Source organism: Echeneis naucrates, chromosome 12 (genome assembly GCF_900963305.1).
Source record: "Echeneis naucrates chromosome 12, fEcheNa1.1, whole genome shotgun sequence".
NCBI lineage: Eukaryota > Metazoa > Chordata > Actinopteri > Carangiformes > Echeneidae > Echeneis > Echeneis naucrates.
In genome coordinates this window covers 13,362,625-13,385,279 of record NC_042522.1, presented here as the reverse complement: position 1 = coordinate 13,385,279, position 22,655 = coordinate 13,362,625, and the positions used below count along the sequence as shown (strand labels likewise).

Below are 22,655 nucleotides of genomic sequence, written 5' to 3'. Positions count from 1 at the left end.
AAGCTTGCTGCTTCTAATGAGCGGGGGGCTGAGCAGCTGCGTCGACGAACATCTGTTTTTGAGTTGGGTTGATATATTTCTCTGACCTCTGGGTTCTGTTGTGTAGCAAACCCCGATATATAATTTATTCTACAATTAATTCACTATTGATCTCAGCCTTCTTTGGCACCACCATATGGTGTCACTCCTGAAAGTTCATCAACCAGACAGATACCCAGATTCTTATACACACACTGTGCATATACAGTAAAGGCTGAATGTATATGCTGTTTGGTCTCTTATTTCCTTCTAACTAAATATAAGAGCTGCATTGTGTTCAATTGTAGGTGGGCTCTGAATGCGAGGGTGAGATTTCTCATACAAGCTTGGCCAGTAAATTCTACTTTGGCTATTACCACTGCATATATGCAAGAGCTAGGACCGTTTTTGTTCTCCCTCTTTTCCCTGGTCTGCCCACAGGTGATTTGCTGGATCCTGTCCTTTCAACCAGTCACGAGCCTGAAGGCAGCAACTGCTGATCAGCTGAAAACCTCAGCTTTAGCCAACCTAGAAAATAAGCAGAATTTCGATTTCCTAGAAAACACAGCTGCGAAGCATTAGTCTGGTACATCCGCCCATCGGTCGCCAATGAAAACCACCCAAGGTCTTTGTGTTATGTAAAATATTTTTGCAAGACTTTGCAACTGATGCCTTCTAACATGTAGATGAGCCATGATAAATGAGAAAAACAAACAAGTTATTGGCCTACCGTTTCGTGCAGTCAGCTGTGATAATATGCTGTCAAACATGTCAGAGAAGCGTATTCTTGGATCTGTGTTACATTAGTCTGGGTATTTTCAGGCCTGCCTCCAATTATTTTCCCATTAATGGTGAAAATAAGACGAAGCAAACTGGTGTAATTTTAAAATTTGGCAGTTAACCAGCTATCAAAAATGCTGCTAATTATTTTCAGTGTCTGCACACAGACAGCGCCACGGGGTGACTTGCCAGTGAAGTTAAAGTCGTGATCCGCATGTTTTTGGATTCACGAGCTGGGCCACACACACACTATCCAGCTGACTGTGAGAGCACCAGGTAATCTCCATGGAAAAGGCATTTCACTCCTCAAGGTCTGCTTCCTGATTTGCAGCGCCTAAAAAAAGCTTGAGGTTGTATATCACCTTGTTGCCTTTTCCTGCAACTCCTTTTGTTGTGGCAGAGTTATTAAAGGATTATTGCCCAGTCTGTATCGTAAGTCACTTTTTTTTGTGTGTGTAACCAACACGCACCATAATGGTTAGAAGTTGTGGTCCTTAATCAAGGAACAAAGATGAATACTCGTAGAAGTAGGAGATCCATACTAATATGTAAGAGAAGCGAAGGACGCTGGAGTACTTTTTGCTCCCTCAGAGTATATCATTGTACTACCTGAGCGCGACGTGCCCCACTTCTCTGCAAAAGGTGATTAGCTTTTACTGTTCAGCTTGAACTCATGACCTTACCTCCCTGTTTTCCCATAACTGTTAATTGTTCTCATTAAAGGAGAGAATGAAAAAGAGTCTTATGTACCTCTCCCCCCCGTGGATTTCCTTTTCTCTCCAACTCCAACTCCAATACTATGAATTAGTTGTTTCTCTGTATGAATTAGTCACACATTTTACTTCTTATTTTGACCCCAGACACCAAAAAAATACCGTTCTTGCCTCCAAAGCTTTTGTTTATCTTGTTTTCCTTTCCTCCGTTAATGTTTTCTGGTCTGCCAAAGCAACTAAGAGATTTTCTCATTATCATTGCATGATAACATTCCTGATTCCCTTGTTGATTAATTGGCTTAAAAAAAACACAAAAACTAATATACTGACCATTTCCTTTGTTTTTTAATGTTTTCTATCTGTACTGAAACAGCATTAAAGCAAAGTATGAACTGGGCCCAGGGCTTTTTGTGAATAACTGATATGCCACAGCTTATCACAGCTTGCCTTTATTTTTGTCTACGTGTAATTTGGATCCCACACAACACAATGAGATGGGATATTATTTTATAGCCTGGGAGCAGGGAAAAACACACACACACTGCTGTCACCTTTTTCAATGAGTGTTAATGGTGACATGAGGTGCATTCACCTCATCAAAAGGAAGGAATCAATGAAGGGAAGTGTTAAAGACTGTAACTAATAATGTATCGCATGGGGCAGTATCACACTAATTCAAAATATTGACTGACCATAACTAAGATGTAAGTATTTGAGCTAAGACGCTTATTTAGGTATAGAGAATGATATTTCTTTTTAACTAATAAAATTAGAGCTAATGTAGATGGAGCTAACAAATACCCATATAAAATCTGCTGTACAATTCATATATGCTGGTTGTAATATCTGTGGATTGAGCTAATGGACTGGAAATGGATTGTAACAATGAGATGGCTTTACCCCTGTAATTGCAGCACGAGGTGCTATCATGCTGGAGTTTAGGCGTAGTGTTCTGCGTGTTGATTCTCTTTATGGGACTTTGGTTTTGAAGGTATTACTGGTGAGGGAGAGAAAAGAAAGATCAAGACAGAAGGAAATGGACTGAAAGCACAAGAAATGTGAAAGAAGGAAAGAAAGCCATGAAATAGAAAAGACCCAGGGCCAGATTTCAAAAGACTTTTTACCGTGTTTGTGGTGAATTCTTGTGTGTGTCATTTGTCAAACCTATAGGCCCTTGCCTGAAAGCACAATTCACTTGTCATATGGATCATACACACATGCAACCTGTCAACTCACCTTTTGTGAGATGCCTGAAATGATATTCTATTCTCTATGCATATTTGAGGCAGGATCATGCAAACAGTGGACAGAAATAAGTGTTGTTGACTTTATATTCTACTGCATTCACCGGGCTCTGAGCAATCTCTGGGTGTCTCTGCAAGCCTGGATGCTGTTCAAATTTAGAAAGGCCTGGTTTAAAAAAAAAAAAAAAAAATGTGATGAGAAAATGTAACTGACCACTTTTCTGTTGAAATGTCAGTGACCAGCAGACAAAAGGTGAAGGTGTCATTAAAAAAGATGCTGCATTATATAAAAACAAAGAACGACAACTTCAGAGACAGAAAACAAAGACAATTGCCAACCACTTTATAGTACAGAACACAAAGGGCTGAAAGAGTTGTGACTGTGTAGTTATTAAACTCAAAATTGATTTTGATGTTCACTGAGCTACTAATGCACTGTGGTGATGGCTCTCCCTTAATAATTCATTTACATTTTTATTGCACTCTCTTTACACAATCAATTGTTTTCTTTTCTGTTTTTCATCAGCTAAGAGGTTCATGTGTTTATTCGAAGTATAGTGACTTTGCAGAATGCAGCTTTTTAAGTTTGATCACATAATAACAATAATTTTCTTTCCATTTAAAATGCCCCTTCAGTGAATCTTTAGGAGGATCTGTACATCATTATCAGTGAGTAAGTTTACGTTCTGCTATCAAGCAGAAATAGAAAGTCTGAGTCTGTGTGTGCGTGCTGGTGTGCTTTTATTTTGGTGGGAATACTTTCAGAGCAAAGGGCATATTTGCATTAGCAAGGGCTTTAAAACTTTGATCAGAACTCATTTCATCTAATAAAGGAGGTAATTTGTGCTTTTTGCCAAAGTGAAAATGTAACATATGCTATTTTATCACAACGAAACAAGAAAACCCCAAACTGGCAAAAAAATAAAATAAGCCAAACTTTTTTATTTTAAGTTTTAAAATACTTTGTTACTTAATAAAACTGCAAAGATTAATATCATCTTAAAAGACTCCTAAAATGATAATACTTCTATCTATGTTTGACGCCTCTGTTGTGCCAAAAACAACATCACCTTATCTTACATTGTCTGCAAAGGTTTAATTATGAATAAATCCAGCAACAGATGATATCTGCAGCTGCCCTTCTGTGAGATCAATCTTGTATTGATCTACAAAAAGACAAAGGGATTTGTTTGTCTTTTAAGGTCCCAATCAAATGTGAAAGCTGCATGAAGCATACTGTCACTCTTTTTGAATTTCTTATTTGAGCCACAGCCAAAGTTGAGATTTTCAGATCTCACCTGGAGCCTTTTTGAGCTCTTCCTCTCAAGACCGACAAACACAGGCACATCTCTGTGATTCATTCAACATTATCTCGAACTTTTTCTCCGTCCGTGAAATTTTTCATTTGGAAAAAGATCTTTTAAGTTCTGATTATCTTTACCAGGTGCTGGGGGTTTTCAAAGCACAAACTGATTTTCAAAAACAACACCTGTGCGTTGGCAAATGAAATCTGTTCCTGATGAGCTGTAAAAAGTCACACGGATTTACAAATAACATTTCCAGTCTGATCTATGATCTATGAAGCTGTCATTGGGTTCCTTTAAATATATATATATACATTTGCAGAACTTTCTGTTTGTTTGTCTCCCTTTGTCTGCACTCTGTTGCCATCCACCACCTTTGTAGTCATGTCCTAACACGACGCATAAATTCAGAACCAATTTTACACCACATTGCCTTGGTCTCTCACTCTCCAAATATTGCCAGACTTTTGCACTCCAAATGCAGCCCCACTCTCGACCTGTTTAAGTGCACTGGAGCGAGAGAATGACTGCCGCTCTCTCTACGCACTTTTTTTTTTTTTTTTTTTTTAAACTCAGACCTAATAGAACTTTTAATCACGTCTAAAATCTTTATCGCACAGGCAAATTTTCATGAGATATGACATAATGTTTATGAAGTGAGTAAAATAGGGTATTTCACCCAGGGCTGCTCAGCATTTGCCCAGGAATTATGACTGTGTCCAGTGAACAAGGAAAGAGGGGGAGAAGCTGGCGCTCCACTGCTGCCGGTAAACTACTTTTAATAAGGAATGTAAGAGTTTCGGATGAAAAGAACTGATGAATAAATAAGCAGATAGACTTTCCCTTATGGACAGTATCTGCCTGTATTTATGGTTTCCAAGCTAAAATATAAAAACAACTTACAGATTAATAGAATAGCAACAATCTTTCCTTATCTGCATTTGCTCCAGAACAGGAGGGCTTGGCTTGACTACTGCATCGGATTTTCCTCTTCCTTTTTTTTTTTTTTTTTTTAGCTGCCATTGTTTACTTGAAATACTTGATCTGGCATTTGATAATGCCATCTTGGGTTTTCAAACATTTCATTAAACTCTCCACCTACGTCGTTGCTGCATTTGTAACCCTCTTCTCAACACGCTGTATTTTTTAAAATCATATGGCATACAAATTACACTTATCAAGTAACAAGTGGTGTTTTTTTTTGTTTTTGTTTTTTTTTTATGGACAGCACTCAGAAGTGCAGCCGTGAACTATCATTAGCACTATTCCTGCAGAAGGTAACATATCAGATGGGTCAGGTTATTGACACAACCACCCCCCCCACATTTCCATGTTTGCTTGTTTTGTAATTAGTAATTTGCTGTGACAGGTGAAGCATTGCTTTTCAGTTGCTCCATCATAGCCAAGAGAAAGGCATTGATTTTCTTTCTGTCCTTTATCCCTTTTCCACTCAGAGAGATTAGGAAGTATAATATCCATGATCCTGAGGATTATACTAGCAAAACATATGTATAACCCTCATCAAATTAGATTTTACTAGCATAAAAGCATTTTGTTTAAGGTGATGCTTAGCCTGAACCCCATGTTATGTTATGTTATTAACACTAACAAATTGATGGAACGTAAACTTCCTTGTGGATTTTCTAGATCAGGTTTAGATTGCTAATGTATCCTTCAGTGATTTAACGCTTTTGAGGATCCTAATAAGTATCACTTTGTGGTGGCAGCCCCTGTGAAGTTGGCAGGAATGTGTACTGTGTGTGTTGCTGCGGCAAAAACAGGACAAACAAAGCCTCTTAACTCTCACAGCTTTGCTCCTCCTCTTAGCCTGAGATGAACACAGACAAGCACACATACGCAGAGTGTTTGAGACTCAGTGATGGACTAGTTAATACCATTATTATTAATGTTGTGCTTGTCAAGTATTTCTTTTTCTGTGTAATGTAACTGGTAAGGAACTCGTCAGTAAAAGCTCTGTAGGGGAGTCAAGACTGACCCCTGCAGAAAACCAGGCAAAAGGGAAATAGATGTTTCCAAATGTAACAGAACATCTTTTATTGCACAAATATGAATGAAAGAGATTCATGATCTCACCCAATCAAGTTTGATTTGATGAGGTGGAGTTGTATTTTAATTGTCTTGATGATAAAGAGTTATTGTAAGTAAAATTTGCTGGCCCGGTTACACCGTGATGAAACGGTTACATTAACACCTGAAACTCAGAGGAAATATAATTTCTATTCCAGAAAATTATACCTGCGCTTGATGAAATTTCACTTTGATCAATTTGTTGTTGTTATTGCTTGAATATTCTATCAGCAAAACTGAAATAGCAACAATAAACTGAACGTTTTCAATACAGGAGGGGAGAAAATAGAGTGGATTTTTAGTTTTATTTTTTTGTAATCCCCTTCAAGTGAATAAAGTTGTGCTGCTTGTTCAACATTTCAATTGAACTGACTTTGAACAGAATTTGACTAGAATTGTAGTTAATCCCTTTTGTGCTTGACTGGTACTGCAGTCACAATGATTATGGCAGCTCTGCGTTGGATAACTTAAATGCACACAGTCTTGGAGGTTTTCAACATTTAATAAGATATTTCTTTGCTCTGTGTTTTTTTCTTATTTAGAAGTTCTAAGTGCTGGTTATTTGAAAGAAAAAACAAAAAACTACCGTGAGAGCCACTAATTAATTGATTTTCCTCCCACCTTTTTCCCTCTTATCATCCCACTGCCAGCAACTGGAGGTGTGTTTGGTCCTCAAGGGGAATCAGGGTCAGAGCCTGAAGATGACAGCCAAATGAAGTTTTACACAGAGCAGCATAGAGGACGAAGACGTGGCAAAGGTGAGAAGAATATATAGGCGCACTCCTTTGTAAACTGTAATGAATATATTTCACACAACCCAAAAAAAAAAAAGGGGGGGGGGGGGCGACGCAATACAACAAAAACTTAAAAAAAGTTATTTTCAACTTCACCCTGGTAGAGTATGGGGAGGAATAATGGAAGGGCAGCCTATAGAGGGGTGAAATGAGGCTAGACGTTTCTGGGATTGTCAGCGTAGCTGGAAGTACGAAGGAGTCATGCACATTCCCGGTGGGGTTTAAAGTGCTGTTCCATGGCACTGCTCAATGACACTCAAAATAGATATATGAGCTGAAGCAAATGGAGACGGGGTGATGAGCAAAGCTGAGTCCAACATCTTTGATTGGAAGCCCAATTTTAACATCCCTTCTCACATTGTGATATGTAATGGTGAAGACTGTAGATTTTTCACTTCACTGTGCGTATGTGAGTTAGTGAACCAGAGGAAATTTTCCCACCTTTATGATGATATAGGTCTGAGTTTTATATTAATAAGTATAAACCTAACACACTTGGCCCCAACATACTGTCTCGCAAAAAAAATAAATTAAAATAAAAAAATAAAACTTGAATTAAAACCACAAAAATATCCTATGTCAAATATAATATGTCAAATGCAACACTGTAAGAGGTGTCCAACATAGGAGCTTTAAAATAAATTTAAAAATGGGTCTTTTTGGACCCAAGAAGGGGAGGGAAAGATAAATAAGGAGAGTAAAGGTTCAATAATTGAAATGTGTATATGTCTAAACATCCATAGTTAGGGTGTGCACAACAGCCAAGTGTTATATAAAGAGAGTGTTTGCTGTCATGAGCTTACATGCTTCTGTCTCCCCACTAAGCTTTTACAGTGATTGAGGAAGCCCTTCACAAGCTCGGTGACACCACCCACACCCCATGGGGATAAGCTGCCCTTCCACTTTTGCTCCACACAGCTGTTGTTCTTGTTCTTTCACGACGCTGTGACTGCAGTAGACGTGTGATTCAGTACAGATGGATTCATTATAATAACTTTGTCTCCCTAATTTTGACCTTGAGCTGCATCTCACTATTTCCGAATCACTGCGAATGTTGAGGACTAGCTGCAGTCGTCATACTGTGACTCCATTGTTTAAGTTCAGTCTGTCCAACCATTTGCATATTTCATCACTGACTGATAGAATCACACTTAAGCTGGAAAATCTATCTGTTTTTCTGATTCGCCGATCAAGTGACAGAACTCTCATCAGCAAATGGGATATTTATTCAATATACATCATCTCACCAGCACAGGAATTTGCTGCCACGGGAGTTCCAGTTCTTAGAATAGAGAAACAAGAATAGACTATTGACTTTTACAACAAACCTTGTTCCGGGTGCAGCACTCCCCAAGGAAGCCTGCAGAATCCAAGATATTTCCCAGGGTCAAGATTTATTTATTTATTTATTTATTTATTTATTTTATTTATTTATTTGTAAGTAGAACGGGACTGAAAACATTTTTAACATTTAAAATCCACTGAGATCAGTTTTACCACACCATCATCTTCTGCTTCTCACATACCAACAAACCTCTGCTCAGCAGGCCATCTTCTTCCACATGATAAATATCTGTAGACAGAGGTTAAGCAGCTAATTTCACTCTCCATATCCTAGCTTGGAAATGGGGGGGCCCTGACAGAGCCAAAGGGCAACCAAAACAACCAATCTATATCCCTGTCAGTGGCTCTAGGATCATACATCACACCAACAAATGATTCTGGGCTCAGGTATTCTCGGTCATCTTTTACTTAGTCAGGCCAAACTTGAACTCAGGTGAGATTCATAAATCACGGGTACAATTAAATGTGTTTTCAAGGATTTAGGGGAGGCCTAGAGGTTGTGCTTTTGACAAAGGATGGCACTGAAGTGAGTGATTTAGTCTTAGGTGAGTGTGATATGACTGTGTGCTCACAGTATGTGTCTGTGCGCAAATGTAAATGGCTTTCTGTCAAGGAATTTCGAAGACCGTGATCAAAACAAAAGGGCCCTCTCTAAACTACTTGATCTCTCCCTTTTTTCTCTTTCTCTACCTTTTAGGCCACCTACACAGTCCTCTGAATAAGGTCACCCTGACGTTGATTACCATCAGCACATGTGTCATTGCCATTGTCTATGCTACGCAAGATTCCTGCCCCCTCACTGTCAAAGTTACCCTCCATGTACCTGAGCATTTTGTCGCGGATGGTAAGTGCAACTCATTCATCAGACCTTGTCAGATTACTCCACTAAGGGAATAACCAACTCTCTCCCATACTCATTCAGCATGGATATCTGCCTCTTTTTTTTTCTCACTTTCAAGTTTTAATTGAAACTATATGATGTGAAACACGCAGAGGCTCTCGCTCTCATGTCTCACAAACTTTTATGTCCAGTCGAGGGAGATTTTTTTGCAGTAAAGAGAAAAACACTGGTCATTTGCAAACTCCCCACAAAATTCATGGTGAGGTATCAGTTAACTGGCATGTGTTAAAGTAGGATTTGTGGTGCATGTAATTGTAATGGCCACTGACTAATATGGACACTTTGGTTTTATTTATTTATTTATTTTTTCAGTTATCGTCATATACAGCCTTCCTTCAAGCAGACTAATGCAGACATGACTGCTTTTGTTTTGGTACTTGGAGCTTTCATTGTACAGGCTTTTCTAGATCAGTTGACAAGCTTCAAAATGCTTTCAATTTGCATTACAGAAATACTGCAGGCTGTATTTCTATTCTCTATATGCTGTATAGGAAACTTTTTGCACCCAATCAAAGTTTTTTGACAATGCCTTGATACCATGGATTAAAAAAAAAAAAAAAAAAAAGTCTTGTTGTTGTTGTTTGGTTCTAAATTTCGATACCTAAGAGGTTAATATCCTAAACGGCATAGGCCAATAAATACTTAAAGTGATGCAACCCATCCCCGATAGGTGCAACATTAGAATATAGCAAAAAATGGTCACATTTCATTAAGCAGCAATTCAGCATTTGGGACAAGGACAGGTGCCAAGACCGGCCACACGACAAAGCTAATGAAGCACCTGACAGTGCACGGGATAAATATAAGAACAGAAGCTCCGATCTCTGTGCGGCAGCATCATCCATTCCCTCAGAGCATTTATTTTCTACTGCTGTGGACTGACAGCCAGGACTGGGCTTGTCTCTTACCTTAAAAAGCAGGCCTGTTTTTTTTTTTTTTTTTTTATAAACTGCTGAATCATGTAAAGGCTTTATGTATTCAGCAGTGAGCCTTACATACTGACTTGGCTGTGTTCATTTTGCACTGAAAACTATTTTCACTGATTTATTGTGTTGTTTACACTTTCTTCTTTTATGTTCCTACATTTAGTTGGAACGGCAGCAGTAATCTGAAGGCAGCCAGTTCGATTTCAGTTTATTTAAAGTTTTATTTATTGATACTATGTAAAAATGTTGAGAAGCTGCGAAACATTTTTTTTTTTTTATTATTATTATTACTATTATTTTTAACCATAATGTGTAATGTCATCACTCGGTATCGAAGACAAGGTATAGGTATCTGATCAATAATGAAAATTTCTGCATAATAACCAGCCTTACACACAATCAAGCTACATGCCACACAAAATACAAAATTACCACAAAATTAATACTAAGAGAGAAAAAAATGACACCTGGACTTCAACATTTTCCACAAAAAATGTAGCTACATAGATTTTAGTCTTTTTAGATCTTAACATGGGGACTAGGATTAGAAACTGCATGTTAAGTATGTAGACATAAATGCGTGTTGAACTGCTTTGTGAGTTTTCCCTTAAAGCCCGTTTTCAGTTCCTTTTCGCCTATGGGGTAGTTAGAAATGGAGTGTATGCATTTGCAGATGATTAGTTTAAAACTAACCAGCAGGAGAGAGAAGTGCAGAATGTCCAAGCAATTACCGGGTTGAATTACACTGTGTGTATGGTATTAGTTTTCCTCCGACCATCTCCATCCAAACCAATCAGATTGCACTTCAGCGTGACTTGATGAATCTATCTCTCACATCATAATAGCACTGAATGTGATGTTGCCTCTAATGGACAGTTTGTTCAGTCTAGCCATAACACACTCTAGTTGATTTGAAGATATCTCTACAACTCAACCAGCGTGAGATGTCCCGCTAGAATGATAGTTTGGAGACCTCCTAAAATCTCTCTAACATAACAAGTAAAGCAATGTTTTCACTTATTGTGTTGGAAGGGTTAGATTTTCAATGGAGACTTCATTATTTAGATTTCACTGACCCAGTGGCCTTTAGTTTAGTGCCAATTTTAAGATGAACTTTACATAACTGGCACCACTGTAAGGCTCTTACAACAGGAAGACAATGCTTATGTATTTTTATTTTATTTTTACTTTTATTTTCTTTTATGGTGAGAAGTGAACATGTGGAACATATCCTGAAAGAGCTATAATCATGTGTTCAGATATTTGTATCCCTGTAAACTCTGTATCTGCCATGTACTGGAAAGGTGGACACGAGAGACAGAGCAGATGTGATAAAAGGTGGCTTAGTGCAGGAGTCTGGCAGGCGTACAGTCGGCAGAAGGCAGGCAGTCGGCACAAACAAACAAACAAATCCAATAGATAAACAAACAGAACAAATCCAAACTGGCAAGCTGCATACGGTACAAGTTGGGTCAGGACAGTAACAGGGAGGCAATGAAAAGCATTAGAACACTATGGCTAAGAGGCAGCACACATGAAATACAAGACTTGAGCAGCTCCAGATAGACCAGTCTCCATATACTGGAGATATAATCAGCGACAGGAGGCTGGTGAGTAGAGAGGTGATGAGGTCAGGCCTCTGTATGAGGAAGAAACTCAACAGAAAGGGCTAGCAAACAGAGACATGGCAGGAAATTTGAAACAGAAAAGCACAGCTCGCAGCAGCTAGCGTGGAGTTTGGTAGCAGGAACAACTGGTTAACAATGAACCAGCAGGTCACGTCTCAAAAAAGTCTGACATTTCTTTAAAAGATTTGGTTTTAATATCAAATCCAGAAAGTAGAACATTTGTTACCTGGAAGGGACAACAGAGTGAGAATATAAATGATTTAAATGAAATCGCAGTCCAAATGTGGTAATTGTTCATTTAGCAAATACATAATTTATGTTGATACATTAAGAAAACATGTTTTTCATCCAAGTGCAGGTCTGAGCATGAACTGAAATTTCCACATGGATAATAGAAAATGTACAAAAATGCACGTTGGACTTCAGCATATATACATAAAACTGAACAATTTAATAGAATACAATGTAAAAACGTAATGTGAATAGTAAAGGTGTCAATAAGGTGTCAGGTAGGTTGGTGAAATGGCTGTTTTGTTTTGAGTACAGTTGTTCCACTGCTGAATGTGCACTGTTTCTTTAATTATCTCCGTAGCCATGACACGGATGTGCAATGCCTTCTATTTTACCTCTGTTCCCAAAGCAGCTGAAAGGGGAATTAATCCAACAAAACACTCGTCTGCACTCAATTCACAATATGCACAGCAAAATTGCCAACAATCAGCGGTGTTTCAATGTACCACTCAAGAAGTGTTTCTTTACAGGTCTCTGAGAAACCAACCCATAATCTAACAATTTCCTCCTCACCGTGAGAGCTGAAACCATTAGATTTCTCTGCTCTCTCAGCAAATGATGGCTACCGCCAGTTCTGTTCACTCAACTGCTGGGCAGCAGGAAATAGCCTTGTTATCCTCCTTTGTCAGTCTGACCTGGGAAATGCTTTTAGGGATCCTTTCTGGAAAATGATGTGTATATCCCAGTCTATTTGGTGTTTCGCTGTGTGCACCCAATACTTCATTTACAAGAGCAACGACGGTACCTGTTTCTCCTGAATCTATCATTGTTTAATAATTTATTGTTTAATAAATGTAAATTATGAATAGGGGCAGCACGGCCGTGTAGTGGTTAGCGCTGTTGCCCTACAACAAGAAGGTCGCAGGTTCAGTTCCCTGCCTGGGGCCTTTCTGTGTGGATTTTGCATGTTCTCCCGGTGCCTGTGTGGATCTCCTCCGGGCACTCCGGTTTCCTCTGACCGTCCAAAGACGTCATGTTTGGGTTAACTGGTGACTCTAAATTGTCTGCAGGTCTGAGTGTGAGTGGTTGTCGGTCTCTGTCTGTCTCTGTGTGTTGGCCCTGTGATGGACTGGTGACCCGACCTCACCCAGTTTGAGCTGGGATTGGCTCCAGCACCCGCTATGATCCAGAAACTGCAAGATGAATTGAATATATATAGAATTTATTATATTTATAATTCAGCTGTAAGGAAACATGACCTTTCTCAGTCAGGTAATACTAAAAGGCTTTCATAGCATATTTTTTCCATTTACAGTGAAACATGAACTTGTGTCACACACGATATTAACTCATTTCTAACATTCATGTATGACGTTATATAAGGAAGATGCATGTGCTTCAGCTGCTTCTCTGTAGACACAGAGAAATGGCTACAAGAGGCACAATATTAAGCTGAGTGCCAAACAGCATGCCTGTCAATTCTGCACAGGCAAGATGAATTGCTCCACTAAAGTTTGCCAGCCAGTCAAAAAATAAAACTTTCAACACGTGTATTTTTTTGTAAGGCTTTGTGTGGGTCAGACTGTCCCAGCGTGACATTTTCCTCTTGAGTGAAAGCAAGCAGCTGGTGGTAGTTTGTGTGTGTAGGTGGAAGCAAATGGTGGTGTATTCTATTAGGACTGTGGAGCACCTTAAGAGAGAGAGCAAAACAGAATGGATGAGGCTCCAGATATCACTTTATCTGTTGCACAATGTATGAGCAAAGCATTCTTTGCAGGATATTTCTCCTCAGAGTTTTACATTTTATTGCAGGGCATCGGCCCGGTAATTCTTCCTCTGAGTGAGATTTGATTGTTGACCACTGTCTCAAGCTTTTCCTTTTGGATACATCCTCTCTTCAAGAAGGGGAAAAAAAAAAAAAAAAAAAAGCAGCAGCCTACAGACCAACATCCCGATTCACATCCTGAAACAGAATGAATGTGTGAATACTCTTTAAACTCAGCGATGCTGAAATGTGTACTTTGAACACTTCCGCAAATTTGCCTTCCGCGATCCAGCACTACACTCACATGCTAGCTGTTGGAGAATCTGCATGCTCACTAGAGAGCCGAGGAACAATCTCCTCACAGCTCCCCTTGGAACCAAAAGTCATTGGCATCAATTAGGGATAATCTTGTTCAGTGATCAGAGTTTAACGATTGGTCTGGGAGCAGTAAGAAAGAAAGGTAAATCAGCGTCAATGAGCATAGTGGTTACCGATTGACTCGTGAAACCCTTTTAGCCCCTCTACTGCAATTACCAAGGAAATCCCATCAATACACACATTATAGGTCTTAATTTTCTCATTTAAATTCAGCTTGGTCAGGATGGGAATTCAAATTACAGTGAAAACAAAAGAATTAGCTCCTTTCTGATTGACTCTGCAATCGCACCAGGAAAGCACACTCAAAAGTACAAACAATCAGCTGCTTTTTTTTCTTTTTCTTTTTCTTTTTTTTTTTTTTTGTAGATTAAAAAAGGCAAATAATTTTATCTAACTTTACCATGTGTCTTCTCTTTTTTTTCAGGAAGTAGCTTTGTGGTCAGCATGGGAAGCTTCCTGGATGTTTCTAATTGGCTGAACCCAGCCAAGCTAACCCTCTACTACCAGACCAATTCATCCACACAGTGGGTCCGGGACTACTGTGGCCAGAGGACGACTGAGCCCTGTGAGCAGATCTGTGACCAGCACACAGGTTAGTGCACATACTGCACTGACAGGCATTTCTTGAACAATCTCACAATTTCATTTCTCTTCTGTCATTTTACTTCAAAACACGGAAACCTGTTTTTGCATTCATTTTGTCAAACTCAACTAAGAAGCAAAAAAAATAAATAAATAAATAAAAAATCATCATCATATTAAAATAGGGTCTCAAAATCTGACCAGCTTAATTTAAGTTATTATTAAATTATCATTATTAAATAGTATAACCTAACATAAATTTGTTATTTTTTCAGCACTTTGCTTAACAATCTAACATGAAAATAGCTTCTTCCTCCTGGCTGCCATCCCAACCAGGCAGTGCACACCTAACCAAGCCTTGCCTTCTGTTCCCACCTCTTTGTAAAGGAGAAAATGGGTGCAATAAAAAAATCCCTGTAAAACAAGTAAAACAACTGTGATTTGGAATGATTGGCTCAACACGCCAGCAGCCTCCTGCATCTATTTGTCCCGATATTCCAAGTATACCAACAAAAGCTGAGAGTGCATAGTGATATTTATCTTCCTTTGATTGGCATGATGCCCCCCGTGTACTTTGTGTCCAACTTGATAAAGACTAAGCTCATTAGAATGGATTACATCTGTAATGTATGTGAAATGTATGTCAGCCAGGTCAAGGGCATGTTGAGAGTTGATGCATAATGTATTAGAGCTGCACACACTCAGCTCAGCCAGTACACATTAAAGATGCCAAAGATGGACTTGACTGCATGTTTTGTGAATTCTGAAAACGTGCGCATATGCTAGCACCAGCTCACAATGCACATTTGTGCATTGCGGGGGTCATTAATGGATGCAATTGAATTGAAGAATCATTTTCTTATTCGGATCCCTGTGACCTCTGCATTCTCACGTTATTAGTGCTTGTATCCCCCCCCAACCCCCCGTCTCTTTGTCTCTCTCCATTTTTTCCCATCTGTCCTTTTCAGCCACAAGTTTATTTGATCAGTAAGTATGTTGTGTCTCCTCAGGGCAGCCCTGTCAGTCTGGCTGCAGAATTAAAGGTTATCCACAAAAGCCTCTGTTTCCATCACTGTCCTCTTGCATGCATTATAACACCTCTACAATAGCTCTCGACAATGATGCACATGCACTTACACAGGCACACACAGCTGTTTTTTTGCAGGCAGCACACCTGAGACAAAGTTTTCTTTCATTCAGGCACATTTATTGCAGTTCCAACAATAGGGTGAACCAATGGCTGTGAAATGCCAAAGGGTAAATCACACAGGGAAGAAAGGGGGCGGCTGCTCGGCTCTCTGTGCATTGGGACTCATGAGCACAGTGCAATTGCAGCCCCAACAATAGGCAATGTCCACAGGGCTATTTTACCTTTTGACAAGTGACATGAGGCGCTTTCTTATTTCTCATTTAAACATCTAAATAATGGAGGGAAAATCAGCATGAATGGGCATTGGTGGTGTTGTAAAAGCAGAATAGTTTGATGAATACAAACTTTGTTGACTTGCCACAGAACTCTGTGAAATGTACAATTTGCCCAAAGCTAAATGGTCAAAACACAGACGTGCTTTTGGAAGTTTGAGAGCATTCAGGCATCACCCTGTGTCCTGTGGGTTTCCTTTTGAACATCCTATGCATTGATTTTGGTATTTGAAGGTGGGAAGTTCAGCATTGCATGATGTAGCAACTGCTTGGTTTTTGACAAAAACAAAAAAAAAAACAAACCTCAGTTAGTTCTTGGCAAACAGATATTGAACCCTTCCCATTGAATAGAAGTTGCTGCACTTACATGCAATCCCATGAGTTTAAAGTTAGAAAACTATTACTTAAAAACAATTTGATTAAACCAGGTAACAGGGTGTTAAAAAAAAGTCATCTAGGTAGAGGAATACTTTTGCATTTTTAGCACTAATTCTTTTTTTTCTCTCTCTCTCCACTCTTCACTCTTATAAAATCTGGCCTCAGGGGCGGTGACATAGCCTTGTGTTGTGTGTAGGCTTGTGAACAGATTCTAAATTTAAGTTCTGCTGTTAGACAAAAGAATAATATGTGTCAGGGACCGTAAAAGAGCTTCTTCTGTTCATTGTTCACCGATATGAATGGCTAAAATGACATCTTTCAGAGTGAATAGTCTTTTTTAGGTATTTTCACTGCGGCTGCCAAAACCATTTAATAGTGACATTAAAAAGTCTGTCAAATATACCTGCATCTGCACAGAAATACCACGTTCTACACATACACAGAGACATATCGTTGCAGACGCCACCTCCTTCTTGTGGCTCTTTGTGCACTATAATCACAAGTGGATATCATTTCGCCATTTTATCGCATACAATCTCTTTCATGTGCCTCCATCCTGCTTCACTGTCACAGTTTCTGACTGCCACTGTTGACTACCACTCTATCAGGACATCGCTGTGCCTGGATAATCAGTCTTCTCTGCACTCACCTTCACTCCTCAGCTGCACTGCAAGAATGGAGGTCAGAAGATGGATTGAAGGAGTTAACTGTACTCATTACTTTCAGTTTAGCTGCCAATCTTTGCATGAACTGATATTGGATTGACAACCGAATATTTACGCTGTACCAGCCAGAATGTCATATATAGCAGTAAATGGATGGGGAAAAAAATCTATAAAAACTTTTTATAAGAATGGTTATAATTCAATGCTAAAACTTGTTGATTTCAGTATTAATTTTATGATTAATTAATCATGGTGTTAAAAGTCAATGCATCATATCTTATGTACCAAGGAGAATAAATTGCTGCCGGCACTTTTTCATCTATCATCATAACCCCATAAACTCATAAAGACCTGGGAGCCTCCACAGATGTCTTGATGTTTTCTTCATTTAATCTCTGACTCCGCCAACCTCACCTTTTTGGAATGGAAACTACATGATTGTTGACTTATCCCTGTGTTCAATGTATACTGAACTTCGATTTAACACACTTTCACATTCTGCTGTGAGGAAAAATACCGATGTTGAATCAGCTCAAGGTCTTTGGTCAGAGTGCTTCCTCCCCCACGCAAACAGACATCACGGCAACAATAAGTTGTTTCTGTTCTCACACCATGATCCTTGAAATGTGAAAATCACTCATGCTGTCACAAGAGGACTGTAGAAATCATTATGACGACACATTGTTTAGGACATGAGGTTGGTGATACAGCAGGAATGGTCTGTGGTGTCATGTGATTTCCACCCACCAGTTTTAAATTTTTTACTCTTAATTTAGATCAGATGGAAGTAAAAGACTGCAAAGGAAATAGAAGTGGGAAATGAGGACACAATGGTGACATAATGGTGACAAATTTAATTGGCGAGCTACTCTTGTTGTTTACACAGCTTGACATCATCTCCATTGGCCGTATCGGGCTGTGATTCCTGCAGCAACCGTGCGGGACTACTAACAGAAAAGGAAGGCTTTGAGTATTATTGTCATGAAATGGCCAATCAAGTAAGTCCAGCAACATGCTCCAATTGGTCAACCACAGCTTCTGGGATGACTGAATAAACACATTTTATCCGTGCAACGGGGGCCAGGCATTCTTAAAAACACTTGATATGAATTTACAAAACGAAAGTGAAGAAGTCTGATTTGTTAAGGCAGCATGAGGTGATAAAAAAAGCTCACACAGCACACTTGAGTTGGCCAGAAGAGAAATCAATACGTGGCTGATACCGAAGTACAAGTTTTCGCCAATAAAGTCATGAAAGTCTAAAACATGTAAAGTGGCAGTTCTACCTTAGAAAAAATATATTTACAGCCTGTTTGAATCACAAATTTGTGCAGTTGGCACCATTAAATTGGCTTGTAAGGCTGTAACAAAAATAGAAAGATATCAAAGCACCCAAAAAATAAAAAGAACGGCTTGTAGAAAAAAAAAATAAATCAATGAGCCACCAAATCAGCAACGGGCCCGAAAAATAATAACACAACAGATGGATTGCACTAGTACAGATGATGTCTTCCTAGAATAACAGCAGCACCATTGCCATAGTGCATTAGCAGCTCAGTGAAGTTCACGTTTAATGCAGACAATCTTTCTGTCCTCTCCCTGAGTGCTGTTTTTACTGCCAGCTTTATCTTTTTAAGAAGCTGTTTTTTACTAACCAGTTTAACACAGCTCCCCGTTCTCTCTTCCTTCCTTACCAATTGCTTGTAATCACTGAGCTCTCTGGAAGAATAGCTACAGTCAGTTTAAGTGTCCCTCTCCAACCACAACTTTCCCTCCAAGATGATGCAACTAGACTTTTAGAGGCATGCCGACTGCCACCGGAAATGGGTGCTTGCCAATTTTGTGAAGGTTAGTTAATCCAATGTGTAAATAATTAACCAGGCGTATTGCTTCCTGTTAATTGCTTTATCCTTCTTAAATGCATTTGCATAAGGGAGCTACATGCACCCGACTGAAGACTAGCATGGTGTGCGTCTGTTCTTAAAGGAAAACAAGGTCCTGCAGCCTTCATCCGATTCTGGTGATATAGGCGAGCTGAGATGGAGATTTGTGCATTTTCATTCAAATGTTGACCTTTTCATAGCACTGCAACGTCACAGGAGCCAAGATGAAACAAGGAGGATAAGGGAGGAGGGCTTGCTTCCTGCGCATGATCAAAGCTAAAACCAAAAACAGAAGCCTCAAGTTCACTGATTTGCAAAAGTGACTGATAGGTTTTTGGCACCTGCTTTGTTATTATCAGGACCCAGTATCTATTATTTCATCATTATTGCGTGTGTTTGTGTGTGTAATCAAAGATATAATAGTATTAGAATGCACTGGGTAATGTCAGAGACAAAGCTCTAGTATATTAATTTGCTGGTCAGACCATTCGGATTTATTTTGACACCCAGTAATATGTCTAGATCGGAGCAATTGGTTGAGGCATCAAAGGAATGTAATACATGACAGAATGCGTGTGTGGCGTTCAGGTTCATCGCTGGCGGTTCAGTCCAGAATTGATTCAGCTAAGAAACAAGATTAATTTAGGTCACATTCAGCATCCTGGTTGGTGTTCATAGTGGACTCTGTCCTGTTAGATGTTTCTTCCTGAACCGCACACAGGGAAGTGTAACCTCTATCAGCAGCTGGTACATTCCTGTCAATGGTGCTTCAGCATTCAGACAGTTCCCATCTTTTCTATCCAATTATTCAGAGGCACAGTTGGCCATTTTCACCAGGAAATCAGAATTTACTATGCAAATCTTTCCTCTTGCATATGCAAAAAAAAAAAATAAAATAAATAAATCTCAAGTTGGGGCACTGTTGTTAGCCCAGAGACTAACAGACTACTAATGAAAATGTCACTTCCAGCCTTTGGCAGACCGAAAAGGGAAATGAAAAGAATAAGAAGAGAAGGTTATTTAGATTTCTTGCCTACCTCTACAGCATGTAACTGCTAACATGTGACCTAACTGCACATGTGCAAGATGGATTTTACTAAGAAATGCCTCTGGCAGTCAGGAAGAATTAAATATAACTAGGTTAAGTGTGTATGTAAAGAGTAGCAGTGGGGAATGGAGGTGTCTCTGTTTGTGTTGGAGCGTGAGTGTATGTGTAGCTTGAACAGGTCTCTGTCCTTGGGAGTACAGGAATATCTCTAAATGACATATTGCATGTTCATGTTCAGATCACACAGCCTTCCAGCAACTCAATTATTATACTTTTTTTTAATCTCTCAGAGACAAAAAGAAAAATGGGTTAAAGTGGCAAAGCTTCATCAGGGATGATGAGTGAACAAAATCATTTTCACCTATGGAGAACATCAGTCAGTCTTTACCCATTGTTGTAATTGTTCCCTAACATTAGCTAAGTAGTTATGATTGGCTATACAATAGACATGGAATGCAATTTATAAATCAATTTTGATTTGATTTGTTAGGATGATGAGGGGTTTTAATCTTGGAAAGATTATCATTTTTAAGCCAAAGCATGTCTTTCCCTGGCCCCGAGCAAGTCTTCCTAAGGTGTAACAACAGTAAAATACTAGAAAACAAAATAATTCTGAAAATGTAATCACTAAAGGTTTTGGAAGAGACTGATATGAAATGAAATCATTCTGCTCATAGCAGCAACAACAGTGTAAGTCTGGATGCCAGTGCTACAGGGAATACCTTGCTGTTCAATTTGGACGACCAAAACAAGACTCATGGCTTCGGTAGCTATTGTTACTCTTGTTTTTGTCTCAGATCTTGGGGGGGGGAGGAGGCTGTCAGACAAAAAGAAATTATTATTTCACAAAATTTGCAGTGACTTTTGTTGATGTCTATTAGTTTCCAAATTTTAAAGTGGACCTCTTGCCCCACATTTAGTAAGGGTGCATAAAATAACCACAAGCAAATTAAAGTTATTTTTGTTGCTTCTCTGAATCTGAATCCTCGGATGCATCACTCCATGAATGAGTCTTAAAGTCAACCAGTAAATTATTAAGCACTATGTCATAAAATGTGAATGCTGTTGCTTGCGTGGCCACTCCACATTTTTCCAGTGTTATGCACCCACAAGTTGGTCAAAAGAAGTCACTAACAATTATTTATAAGAGTGCTAATAGAAATATTGATTACCATTATCGTATTAACAGTGACTCAGGATTTCACCTCCTAAAATGCATTACACATGCAGCGTAGTTCAGAACACAAGCCACCGAGTTCATGAGAGTGAATCGGCCATTATTAAACCACCATTTAATCTTGGACCTATTTGTGGAACAGCAGCTTAACACTAGAGATCACTGATATTGTGCATGCAGAGCAGGAATGATGTGAGCTTAATGTTTTTCCGCATTTACATTATCATAAATTGGCAACTACTGCCATTCTCGAGAGAATGAAACAAATGAAGAGGTCTTTTATTTTTCCGCCGCCAACTTAAACAAAACAAAAAAGCTATATGCTATCCTATATTGTATTCACTGGTTCATAACAGGGAATCATTATTTACAAACCCCAGAGATGCTGGAGTAAGATGCACTTACTTTTAAAATATCCTTGAACTGATGCAGTGGATAAGTGCTTCACTCCAAAGCTCCATATCAAAGGAAGAAATTAATCACATTTCGAGATACACTCACACACACATTTTGCTACTCATCTATTAATAACCATTTCTATGACATAGCTTTCTATTCTGAATTATGATGCATTACAGAAAACATCGTGAATTATTAGTATGTCAAGCTACGGCACCGTAAAATTACATTGGAAGTAACAAAATGGATGACAACATAATAATATTTAAAACAACTCAATAAACAGTGCGTGTGTCCATTAGGATCCTGTGAGAAAACTCAATAGTGGAAACATGCAGTCTCATTTTAATGGTTTGGTGATGAACAACTCAAGAGGATGATTACTTCTGGAAGTAGCCTGTTTTCCAGTTTTATTCACTGGAAAATTTAATAACGTTATTTGCAACATTGCAAATGTCATCATTTACTGAGTAATGAATGTACGTCTGAGATCAACCAATGGACCAGTATGTGGCCGTAAATGTTTGGCTTTTATGACAGCACTTCTACGAGTATCGAGTGACATTTTAATGTCTGCTGACACTGGGATGTGCTCAGTCCTTGCTCTTTTGGTCGTTAGCACTGTGTTTGACACGGCCGATGACCGGCCGGGGCAGCAGGTAGGAATATCTGGTACATTTTTAAAACAGCTCTCTTCATTCATGTTGAAGATGACGTTCTGTTTTTCTGTAAGTAACCATAGATCTTTGTGCTCTGGTGAAGCATGTTGTTCCTCGAGGGTCAGATTTGGGAGCAATTTTATTTTCTCTGAACACTCGTTCCCATGTTGACCCCTTAAGACGCAGCGTTTCTTTTCATTTTTATGCCGATGACAAGCTGCTGTACCTGTCTGTCAGAGTACCTGATCCTGGCATACCAAGTTCACTGTCAGTGCCTCAGAGATGTCAAAATATGGATACCACAAAAGTTTCTGTAGCATAACTCAAG

General features: G+C 39.1%; 1 protein-coding gene across 1 annotated transcript in view; it reads left to right on the top strand.

Moving 5' to 3' along the window:
* Window positions 1-22,655, top strand: part of astn2 (astrotactin 2) — a 228,906-nt gene that overhangs the window by 99,619 nt on the left and 106,632 nt on the right. The window contains exons 5-7 of the mRNA XM_029516439.1: window positions 6,798-6,905; window positions 8,983-9,129; window positions 14,539-14,706. Of these exons, the coding sequence (XP_029372299.1) occupies window positions 6,798-6,905; window positions 8,983-9,129; window positions 14,539-14,706 (423 nt within the window). The remainder of the gene's footprint in view (window positions 1-6,797; window positions 6,906-8,982; window positions 9,130-14,538; window positions 14,707-22,655) is intronic.